The sequence below is a fragment of the Hylobates moloch genome, unplaced genomic scaffold (genome assembly GCF_009828535.3).
Source record: "Hylobates moloch isolate HMO894 unplaced genomic scaffold, HMol_V3 SCAFFOLD_2, whole genome shotgun sequence".
Lineage (NCBI taxonomy): Eukaryota > Metazoa > Chordata > Mammalia > Primates > Hylobatidae > Hylobates > Hylobates moloch.
The window spans coordinates 146643012-146655724 of record NW_026652277.1 but is presented as its reverse complement, the minus strand read 5'-3'; the positions used below and the strand labels follow the sequence as shown (position 1 = coordinate 146655724).

The 12713-nt window shown below is 37.9% G+C and overlaps 1 protein-coding gene across 1 annotated transcript in view; it reads right to left on the bottom strand.

Moving 5' to 3' along the window:
• Nucleotides 1-12713, bottom strand: part of LAMA2 (laminin subunit alpha 2) — a 656337-nt gene that overhangs the window by 491603 nt on the left and 152021 nt on the right. Inside the window, exon 2 of the mRNA XM_058435730.1 lies at nt 1447-1617. Coding sequence (XP_058291713.1) covers nt 1447-1617 — 171 coding nt within the window. The remainder of the gene's footprint in view (nt 1-1446; nt 1618-12713) is intronic.

Sequence of the window (12713 nt, the reverse complement as noted above, 5' to 3'; positions counted from 1 at the left end):
GGTGGATCACTTGAGGTCAGGTGTTTGAGACCGGCCTGGCCAACATGGCAAAACCCCATCTCTACTTAAAATACAAAAAATAGTCAGGCATGGTGTCACGTGCCTGTAATCTCAGTTACTCGGGAGGCTGAGGCAGGAGAATCGCTTGAACCCGGGAGATGGCCATTGCAGTGAGCTGAGATCACACCACTGCACTCGCCTGGTGACAGAGTGATTCTGCCTCAAAATAAAAAAAAATAATATATGTTTTTTAAAAAAAATAATATATATATTTACTTTTATGTAGATTACATATAAGTATATATCCGCCTTCTATATATATTTTATATATATTATATATATACAGAGACAGAGAGGTAAGGGAGGAGAAGAGAAGAAGGCATGTCAGAAAGATAGATACAGATAGAGATAGAGATATATAGATATAAAGATTTCTTAGCCAGGAATCTTTAGATGACTTTAGCATCTACGTGGAGCATTCATGTTCTTTAGCACTGAATTTACTTTTCTTTTGCCTCTATTTCCCCTCTAAGTCCTCTGATTCAGGGGTTATGTGTAATTTAACATTATGCTCCAATACAATGCATTGCTAGTAGGAGGTGTTCAAAGGCCTGTTGAATAAATACATCAATGAGTCTGAGGTATCATTGTGGTTCATAGAGGACGGAAAGAGGGCTTTACATGGTGCCTCTCCCTAAATCACTTCTCCTGTGGTTGTTAAATGCCTTCATAATCTGGCTCCGGCCTTCTGCTCTAGTCTCATCTCTACTCTCTGCCCTTTGGCACTTTCAGTTCTAGTCATTCCTACTCGTAGCTCCCTGAGTAACTAGAATTTTCTGTCTAATTCTGATTTCTCTTCCTGGCATGACTTCTCCTCTTCCCTTCCCTCACCTCTTTACTTGTTTATCTCATACCCTTGTTTAGCTCATGTCCTTGGTTATCAGCTTGGATATCGCTCCTTCTAGCAAGCCTTTACTTACACCAAGACGGACTTTGTGGCCATCCTCTCTCTTCTGCAGAACCCTGTGCTCATTCTTTCCTTTGTACTTACCACACTATATATCAGTAGCTCAAAGACCATATCCTACCTTATTCCTCCTGGATCTCAGGCACAATACCTGGCACATAAATTACCAATGAATGATGATAGCCTGAGTTAATAACCACATCCTCAGAAACCACTCTGGTATCTGGGGTTAGTAAACCTAATGACTGCCACAGGCCTTCAGCTGGCGAATCATCTCCATCACTGTACTTAGCACATAGCAGGAAGTCCAATAATGTTTGCTGAATGACAAAGAGGGGCCAGGAAGAAGCTCTTAGTGGAAAAAAGAATTCCAGGAATTCTTAGGATTACAAACCCTTGAATTTAATGCAACTTGGCCTCAACATCTCACAATTATAGATCCTACCCAGCGCCACACACATACACACTAAAATACATACGGTTTGGATTGCTGCTGTTTTGATTGCAGATTCGACACTGCGGGTTCCTCACAGGCTGCCCAGGGACATGTTCTACCAATTTGCAGTACATTTCAGGTCCTTTTTCTCCACATGTTGCATTGGTCGTGATAAGAGCATTAGAAGCAAGATTCAGGACAGCAGGGAATAAACCTGCAAAAGATGGACAAATGAAGGTGTGTAGACCAGAAACAAAGTTATGATTTTGACGCATTTTAAAAGCAATTGAGATACAATATTTTTCGGAGCATTAAAGTAACCCAACATGAGATAATTAATGATAAATACCTGACAATTCAGTATACTACATAAATACTATGTGTTATCAAAAGAATATTATTTTTCTTTCTGGGTCATAAGTATGGACTTTAAGGCTCTTTTTAATTTTTTGTCTCTAATATTTAGCTAGGAAGAAGGTCCTGTCTCCAGGACACATTCTAAAACACAAATCTTCTGTTGAAGTTATTGGTAAAAGATCTCACTAAATCTTCCATCTTCCATTTCAGATATTTTATATCTAGTATTAAGACATAATTGCATGTTAATGTTTCTGCACAACTATGCAAATATGTTTTTTCATGGTCATTTCATGCTCCAATTATCCTTTAGTGTAAATAATTATTAAACCTTCTTTATCCCAGACTAGAAAATATAGATAATGTTTATTTTGGAAAACCAATTTTTACTGCTTTCCATGCTATCGAGCAATATTATAAAGCAATATATTGCCAGAAACAAGCCATTATAGTAGTCCATGATCATACACCAGTAATTATGTCTTACATATAATAGAAGTTTTTGACTTTCATAGATACAATCTCAGAGGTCCATCTAAGTGTAGGGCTGGGGAGATTTTTTTATTCCCTCTGAGAACCAAATTCAGGCTCTTTTCTTCCTGTAAGTTAATGTCAATCGTGCTTTATACATGTCTAGCATTTGCATATTATAGACCCTTTTTCAATAATGGTATAGCAAAGTCACTCATCAAAAGCCACTCTTTAACTGAAAAATCTGTTCTTGGAGAAAGTACATTTGAAATTACAGATAATTTGACTCTATTTATGGAGAAAATATGCCAACCATCTAGGTTGTTTCAGCTCTATATATGTGCCAAGTAGGTCTATATCAATTCAACTTCTGATAGAAAGTCATTCCTCACCGGGTGTGGTGACTCACGCCTGTAATCCCAGCACTTTGGGAGGCTGAGGTGGGCAGATCACTTGAGGTCAGGAGTTCAAGACCAGCCTGGCCAACATGGTGAAACCCTGTCTCTACTAAAAATACAAAAATTAGCAGGGCGTGGTGGTGGGCACCTGTAATCCCAGCTACTCGGGAACCTGAGGCAGGAGAATTGCTTGAGCTCGGGAGGTGGAGGTTGCGGTGAGCTGAGATCACATCACTGCACTCTAGCCTGGGAGACAGAGGAAGACTCTGTCAAGAAAGAGAGAGAGAGAAAGGAAGGAAGGAGAAAGAAAGAAAGAAAAAGAAAGAAAGAAAGGAAGAGAGAGAGAGAAAGAAAGAAAGAAAAGAAAGAAAGGAAAGGAAAGGAAAGGAAAGGAAAGAAAGAAAGAAAGAAAGAAAGAAAGAAAGAAAGAAAGAAAGAAAAAGAAAGAAACCTTCCTGACTAAATCTCATGGCTTGATATTTTACTGAGATCCCTAGATCCTGAGTTTGTGTTTTCTGCCTTTTTTACCAAGATCCCTAGATCTCGAATTTGTGTTTTCTGCCTTATCCTCAAAGCTTGGCACATAGTAGGGACAGAGTAAGCACTCAATGTATTTGTAAAATAAACGAATAATTAGATTATAAATATTGGACCCATAAATGTTTGTCTGTATCATCTGCATATAATGATTATAATCATAATAGCCAGCATCGTTGAATGTTTGCAATGTGCCAAGCACTATTGTCAGACACTTTTCCTACATTATTTTTCTGCATGAACTGATTTGCTACACGAAACATCCACATGAGCTTCATACCACTATTACCTCTGTTTTATTAAGAAGGCAGAGAGGTGTTAAGTAACTTGCCCATGATTACAGCTAGCAAGTAGCAGAGCTATGATTTGAACCAAAGCAGTCTGGCTCCAGAGTCTATCCTCTTAATCACTCCACTGAATGGCATCCACAATGTTGTATGAAACCAGCATAGATCTAGTGCTACCTTGCGGACCTGGTTGGCCTTAGAATTGCATTGAAAGAAACAAAAAATTTAAAAAAAAAGTAAATTAGGAAGATTTTTATAATATTTGATTATTAGACTTGTATGTACTTATTATTAAGATTTCTGCTAAAAGATAATAGTACAGTAAAAATTGCAATTATAGATAGTTTAAATCTTTATTGTAATCACTCCAAAAAATTCTACAGGTAAATGAATTCAAAAGATCAAGTGACAACTCAGTTCTTGTCTCAGTCATTCTTAAGATTTCCCAAAGAGCTGCACTCAAACAATCTTTTCTTTTTCTCCCTTCCCATATATATATCTTTAAAATCCCTTGATCCTGTTCCTCCAAAATAGTGCCCCCCAACTCTCATCTGGCCTCCTGCCTTGTGTTTTTCTCCAGCTGAAAGTTGAGGTTCCCAATTTTTCCTGATTTGCCAATGGTACTTACTTTTTCACTTAATCACTATCTCAGTTATTGTTCCTGATAAATTTATCCCCCCCCCCGTCTCTGTGCTCTCTGGCCCCAACACAATGAGACATTCTGTCAATGTGACATAAGAAAAGATAATGTAATCACTGGCTAGAGAAATATTAAACATTCATAAACTATTATTTATTTCATTAGAAAACGTAATGTTTTCTAAAAAGTAGAGTACCATTAAAAGTTTTTAGCTTTTTTTTTTAATCTTTTCCATGATATAAGGCTTAGTGAAAACTTTCCAACAATTTTGTGACATTTGTCAGGTTACAAATTTAAAAATAATTACATGGTCTCCATGCCATTATCTGTCTTAGACATTTTATTTTCTAGGCTAATAAATGATATGCGATTAAATAAAGTTTGGCTGTATATCTTTCTCTTTTGTCATTCATCCCCATTTTGCATTTAACTGTACAACTATTCCTTCATCAAATATGTTTTGAGCACATATTATGCCAGATAGTAGAGGATCTGAGAATAAAAATATTACTAAGATGGGCTTATCATGGAATGTAATCTTGAACTGAATTTTCAAGGAGAAATAGAAGTTTATCTGTTAGGGAAAATGAAGAAAGAAAAAACAAACATATCAGGCAGAGGGAATGGCATGTAAGTATGGCCTCTATGCTGAAAGCTTATGTAAATGATGAGTGAGTCAGAGTACTTGAATCTGTAATTGTTTCAACATATAAGATTATGTAATTGTCTGGATATAGATGTGGATATAGACACAGATACAGATAGGTTACACATTGAATATACATAATGGTTGATATGGTTTGGCTGTGTCCCTACCCAAATCTCATCTTGAATTGTAGCTCCTGTAATCCCCGTGTGTTGTGGGAGGGACACGTTTGGAGGTATTTGAATCACAAGGGCAGGTTTTTCTCATGCTGTTCTTGTGATGTGATAGTAAATAAGTCTCATAACATCTGGCGATTTTATAAAGTGCAGTTCCCCTGCACATGCTCTCTTGCCTGCCACCATGTACGACCTGCCTTTGCTACTTCTTTGCCTTCCACCATGATTGTGAGACTTCCCCAGCCATGTGGAACTGTGAGTCTATTAAACCTATTTTTCTCTATAAATTATCCAGTCTTGGGTATGTCTTTATTAGTAGCATGAGAATGGACTAATACAATGGTGCACTTACATATTAACATAAACCACTGCTTATTTGTCACTGTTAGTAATTTGTTTTAGTGGACTTCTCTCCAGTTCTTTAAAAATTTAATTTACAGTATAGAAAAATAAGTAGTAAGAACAAAGAGACATGCTGGGAATTCTGTTTTCAGGAGAGCAAAATTATACTTCTCTTGCTGGCTTATATGATGAGTTTAAGCAGTCTAGCTCCATCTGCCCCCTTCAAAGACAGCCAGCTTACTTACACAAAAGCCATCTCAGGCCGGTGCTAACATTTCTAAAACTTCGCCAGGGCATTGTCAGTTTTTCGCTTGGATTTTTGCCTCCTCCCTCAGCACTGACTAGTTCTGACCCTGACCATGGCCTCATTCCTGTTTTGCATTTATGGGTAAGACTCCCCGTGGCCTGCTTTGGTCTGCCCTGAAAGACCTGATTGGAGCAGGCCAGGCCTGTACTTTCCCAGGCCTGAGCAATCATGGGAGGAAGCCAAGAAGAAAAGAGACCAGGGAAAAAGCATTTTCTTTATGTTGTATGTTCAGAAAATATAGAATTGGATTATATACTAATTATCCCACATAATTAAATAAATAAAGAGAGCAAAAGCATACAGCTACAAAGGGATTACAGAGTAGAAGAAACATTGATTCCGAAGCTATTCTATATGCTTCATATTATTTAATTCCCATATAATCCATTGTATAAATTTCATTATTTCTTTCCACTTTATAAAAATGAAGGAAGTGCAGCTCAGAGAAGATAAATGATAAGTACAAAGTTATGAATTAGTAAGATTGATAACTACGATTTGAAGTGAGGTCTTTAAAAAGCTTACAAGACTTCTTATCAGGGCCTAAAGTAGAACCAAAATTTGGTCCTTGGCAAAGTTTATTTAAATCTTTAATAAAATAAATAACTTATGCCTCACCATTCTATCGTTGCATCATAGAGTTTTCTAACCATAAAACTAAATAAAGATACTAATAAAATTTACATTTAGGATCCTTCAATTCTTTTCTTTGATTTGTTTCTATTACAGTTACTGATTATGTGCTCAAAATTAACCTTTGCACAATGTAATTGCCTTGTTTTATGGTCAGAGAACAGTTGCTTTATGAAATTTCATCAGCTATTTTGCTGTTTATTTTTAAAAATCAGTTAAGCATATTGGCCAGCAAAGGTCTCCAATTAGTTGCTAATGACCAATTTGAAGAATGAATCAATATCTGAGCTTTTATTGAATCTTCAGCATGTCTTATTATAGACTGCAACCCATTTTCATTATATGTTAAATCTATTATGCTGTGCCTACTTATTCCCATTCAAAAGCACCAGGGCAATATTTATTTCCATATTAAATATGTGTTACTTGGTTAAGATTATGTAAACATTAGGAGTGTAAATTAACTAGAAATAGCTGATGAACCTTTAGAGAGTATTGACTTACAGCTTCTTAACTCAATTTAAGGTCCTGTAATGTTAATGACATAAAAGCCAGTGATCATTATCCATACAACTATGATTGACATTTTTTTTCTGAATAGCACTAGACTAAAAAAGTTTAGTTGGAGTTCTGGTTATAAGGAACAATGTCTGAACAAAAATCAAACAATATGGCCGGGCGCGGTGGCTCACGCTTGTAATCCCAGCACTTTGGGAGGCCGAGGTGGGAGGATCACAAGGTCAGGAGATCGAGACCATCCTGGCTAAATGGTGAAACCCTCTCTACTAAAAAACAAAAAAAAAAAACTGGCTTGAGCCACCGCACTCCAGCCTGGGTAAAAAAGCAAAACTTTTTTAAAAAAAAAAAAAAAAAAAAAAAAAAAATCAAACAATATTCTGTTTATACTATATATTTTATTAGAGATTAGAATATTCATATTATATATAGAATAATATATTCTGTTATATAATGTATATATATATGGTAATAGAATATCTAGAAAAAGGCTAAGTGTATATTGTGAAAAATTGAAAAATTGAAATTCTGCTACAATATGGCAAACATTGGAAAAAAATCACCAAATTTCCACTGTTTTTATTTGGATGTGTTTCTACTATATTTGCTTTCTCAAATAATGTAGTATGTTCACACATGTTGGCATGATTTTGATGATCTACATTCTCAAAATCCCACTTTTTGGTTTCAAATGGCAGAAACATTTTAAAATCTACTTATGGAGGTTCTATTTTTAATAATTGTGAAGTAGCTTTTATTGGAGCAAAGCTCCCATAGATAACAACTATAAATTCTGTGTATATATTTGGTGTGTGTGTGTGTGTCATATATACACAGCAAACATCAGATACCTGGAGTGTACCTAAGAACAGGTAAGCCAGGAAGGCTATGAATACTTAGAAGGAAAAGGCACTGGATGAGCTCCAGAATGGCTAAAACTCAAATAGAAACCCACAGTTTTACTAGCTTGAAGAACTAGTGAACAAAACTAAAAATAGCCACAGCAGGTGTAAAGAGAGGGCCACAGAAAGGGAGCCTCAATCTGTGCATAAACTCTGTCCAAATTGCTCACTGATGCTAGACCTACATCTGCTCTAGGCAGATTCCAAGTAGCCCAGCTAGGGCTGAAAAACTGAACAGAATTTTAGGTCCTGCATTCTACAGGAAGGAAAAAAGTCTGGACTTTGAGCCCAGTCAAGTTAACCAACTGATGTGACAACAAAAAAGAATAGGTGAGTGCTCTTCAGAGGAACATAACAAAACCCAGAGTTTCTACAAGGTACTATTCATGACATCCAGGTTGCAATTAAAAAAAAATACTAGACATACAAGGAAGCAATAAAAAGTAACTTATGAGAAAAAGCAATCAATGGAGATTGTACTGAGATCAACTAGATGTTGGAATAAGCAAACAAGCATCTTCAAGCAGCTTTTAAACTATACTCAAGGACACACACACATACCAAAATTCTTGTAGCAAAAAGGAAAGTTAACAACAAAAAATATTGAATATAAATTCTGTAACTGAAAAATGTAACACAGTATCTAGAATGAAAAAAAATCCACTACATGTGATTAATAGCAAATTGGAGATGATAAAAGACAGTATAAGTACATTTGAAGTCAATATAATTTTTCCCTGTTAAATTCTTTTAAATGCATATTAATATTTAAGGCAAAAATCACATTATTGCCTATGTTTGTAAATACAATATATATGACAACTATAATAAAGAAATGATGGGTGAGAGATCACAGAAACTGGACCTATATATTGACAAAGTTCTCATGTTTTAGACTAAATGGCATTATATTAAAAAGATTGACAATACCAAATATTAAAAAGTTTGTAGAACAGCTGAAAGTCTGCTGCATTGCTGTTGGGAATGTAAATTTTATCACAACCCTTTTAGAAAACAGGTAGTTTTTAATAAATATAAAAGTCCTTCACATTTTCCCCTGTTAAGTACATATCCAAGATAAATGACATTATATGTCCATAAAAAGACCTAAACAAGTTTTTATCATAATAGCAAAACCTGGAAACACCTTAGGTTTCCATGAATGGGAGAAATGAAACAAAAACTGTGGTGTATTTAAACAATGAAATACTATTCAACATAAAAATGGAACAAATTACTGATACACGCAACAATGCTGATGACTCCAAAAAGGATTATGCCACATAATATAAATTTACACCAAAGAGTGGATACTCTATTATTCATTTATATGATCTTTTTAAACATACCTAATCTTTTGGGAAAATAAAACAGGAAAAATGGTTGCCTTTGGGAGCTTGGGGGCAGAGACTGACTGGGAAGAGGCATAAAGAAAATTTCTGGTATTGGGAGCCAATAAGGCCGAATAGGAACAGCTCCGGTCTACAGCTCCCAGCCTGAGTGATACAGAAGACGGGTGATTTCTGCATTTCTGTTTGAGGTACCGGTTTCATCTCACTAGGGAGTGCCAAACAGTGGGTGCAGGACAGTTGGTGCAGCGCACTGTGCGAGAGCCGAAGCAGGGCGAGGCATTGCCTCATTCCGGAAGCGCAAGGGATCAGGGAGTTCCCTTTCCTAGTCAAAGAAAGGGGTAACAGACGGCACCTGGAAAATCAGGTCAGTCCCACCCTAATACTGCACTCTTCCAACGGGCCTGGAAAACAGCACACCAGGAGGTTGTGTCCCGCACCTGACTCAGAGGATCCTACGCCCACGGAGTCTCGCTGATTGCTAGCACAGCAGTCTGAGATCAAACTGCAAGGGGGCAGCGAGGCTGGGGGAGGGGCGCCCGCCATTGCCCAGGCTTGCTTAGGTAAACAAAGCAGCCAGGAAGCTCGAACTGGGTGGAGCCCACCACAGCTCAAGGAGGCCTGCCTGCCTCTGTAGGCTCCACCTCTGGGGGCAGGGCACAGACAAACAAAAACTCAGCAGGAACCTCTGCAGAATTAAATGTCCCTGTCTGACTGACAGGTTTGAAGAGAGTAGTGGTTCTCCCAGCACGCAGCTGGAGATCTGAGAACGGACAGACTGCCTCCTAAAGTGGGTCCCTGACCCCCGAGCAGCCTAACTGGGAGGCACCCCCCAGTAGGGACAGACTGACACCTCACTTGGCTGGGTACTCCTCTGAGACAAAACTTCCAGAGGAACTATCAGATAGCTGAATTTGTGGTCTCATGAAAATCCGCTGTTCTGCAGCCACCGCTGCTGACACCCAGCCAAGCAGGGTCTGGAGTGGACCTCTAGCAAACTCCAACAGACCTGCAGCTGAGGGTCCTGTCTGGTAGAAGGAAAACTAACAAACAGAAAGGACATCCACACCAAAAACCCATCTGTACATCACCATCATCAAAGACCAAAAGTAGATAAAACCACAAAGATGGGGAAAAAACAGAGCAGAAAAACTGGAAACTCTAAAAAGCAGAGCACCTTTCCTCCTCCAAAGGAACGCAGTTCCTCACCAGCAACAGAACAAAGCTGGATGGAGAATGACTTCGACGAGTTGAGAGAAGAAGGCTTCAGACAATCAAACTACTCTGAGCTACGGGAGGAAATTCAAAACAATAGCAAAGAAGTTAAAAACTTTGAAAAAAAACTAGACGAATGGATAACTAGAATAACCAATGGAGAGAAGGGCTTAAAGGAGCTGATGGAGCTGAAAGCCAAGTATCGAAAACTATATGAAGACTGCAGAAGCCTCGGTAGCCGATGCGATCAACTGGAAGAAAGGGTATCGCTGATGGAAGACGAAGTGAATGAAATGAAGCGAGAAGGGAAGTTTAGAGAAAAAAGAATAAAAAGAAATGAACAAAGCCTCCAAGAAATTTGGGACTATGTGAAAAGACCAAACCTACGTCTCATTGGTGTACCTGAAAATGACAGGGAGAATGGAAACAAGTTGGAAAACACTCTGCAAGGTATTATCCAGGAGAACTTCCCCAATCTAGCAAGGCAGGCCAGCATTCAGATTCAGGAAATACAGAGAACGCCACAAAGATACTCCTTGAGAAGAGCAACTCCAAGACACATAATTGTCAGATTCACCAAAGTTGAAATGAAGGAAAAAATGTTAAGGGCAGCCAGAGAGAAAGGTCGGGTTACCCACAAAGGGAAGCCCATCAGACTAACAGCTGATCTCTCGGCACAAACTCTACAACCCAGAAGAGAGTGGGGGCTGATATTCAACATTCTTAAAGAAAAGAATTTTCAACCCAGAATTTCATATCCAGCCAAACTAAGCTTCATAAGTGAAGGAGAAATAAAATACTTTACAGACAAGCAAACGCTGAGTGATTTTGTCACCACCAGGCCTGCCCTAAAAGAGCTCCTGAAGGAAGCACTAAACATGGAAAGGAACAACTGCTACCAGCCACTGCAAAAACATGCCAAATTGTAAAGACCATCGAGGCTAGGAAGAAACTGCATCAACTAACGAGCAAAATAACCAACTAACATCATAATGACAGGATCAGATTCACACATAACAATATGAACTTTAAATGTAAATGGGCTAAATGCTCCAATTAAAAGACACAGATTAGCAAATTGCATAAGGAGTCAGGACCCATCAGTGTGCTGTATTCAGGAAACCCATCTCAAATGCAGAGACACACATAGACTCAAAATAAAGGGATGGAGGAAGATCTATCAAGCAAATGGAAAACAAAAAAAGGCAGGGGTTGCAATCCTAGTCTCTGATAAAAATAGACTTTAAACCAACAAAGAACAAAAGAGACAAAGAAGGCCATTACATAATGGTAAAGGGATCAATTCAACAAGAAGAGCTAACTATCCTAAATATATATGCACCCAACACAGGAGCACCCAGATTCATAAAGCAAGTCCTGAGTGACCTACAAAGGGACTTAAACTCCCACACAATAATAATGGGAGATTTTAACACCCCACTGTCAGCATTAGACAGATCAACGAGACAGAAAGTTAACAAGGATATCCAGGAATTGAACTCAGCTCTGCACAAAGTGGACCCAATAGACATCTACAGAACTCTCCACCCCAAATCAACAGAATATACATTTTTTCAGCACCACACCACACCTACTCCAAAACTGACCACATAGTTGGAAGTAAAGCTCTCCTCAGCAAATGTAAAAGAACAGAAATTATAACAAACTGTCCCTCAGACCACAGTGCAATCAAACTAGAACTCAGGATTAAGAAACTCACTCAAAACCACTCAACTACATGGAAACTGAACAACCTGCTCCTGAATGACTATTGGGTACATACTGAAATGAAGGCAGAAATAAAGATGTTCTTTGAAACCAACGAGAACACAGACACAACATACCAGAATCTCTGGGACACATTCAAAGCAGTGTGTAGAGGGAAATTTATAGCACTAAATGCCCACAAGAGAAAGCAGGAAAGATCCAAAATTGACACCCTAACATCACAATTAAAAGAACTAGAAAAGCAAGAGCAAACACATTCAAAAGCTAGCAGAAAGCTAGAAAAAACTAAAATCAGAGCAGAACTGAAGGAAATAGAGACACAAAAAACCCTTCAAAAAATTAATGAATCCAGGAGCTGGTTTTTTGAGAAGATCAACAAAATTGATAGACCGCTAGCAAGACTAATAAAGAAGAAAAGAGAGAAGAATCAAATAGATGCAATAAAAAATGAAAAAGGGGATATCACCACGGATCCCACAGAAATACAATCTACCATCAGAGAATACTACAAACACCTCTATGCAAATAAAGTAGAAAATCTAGAAGAAATGGATAAATTCCTCAACAAATACACCCTCCCAAGACTAAACCAGGAAGAAGTTGAATCTCTGAATAGACCAATAACAGGTTCTGAAATTGTGGCAATAATCAATAGCTTACCAACCAAAAAGAGTCCAGGACCTGATGGATTCACAGCTGAATTCTACCAGAGGTACAAGAAGGAACTGGTACTATTCCTTCTGAAACTATTCCAATCGATAGAAAAAGAGGGAATCCTCCCTAACACATTTTATGAAGCCAGCATC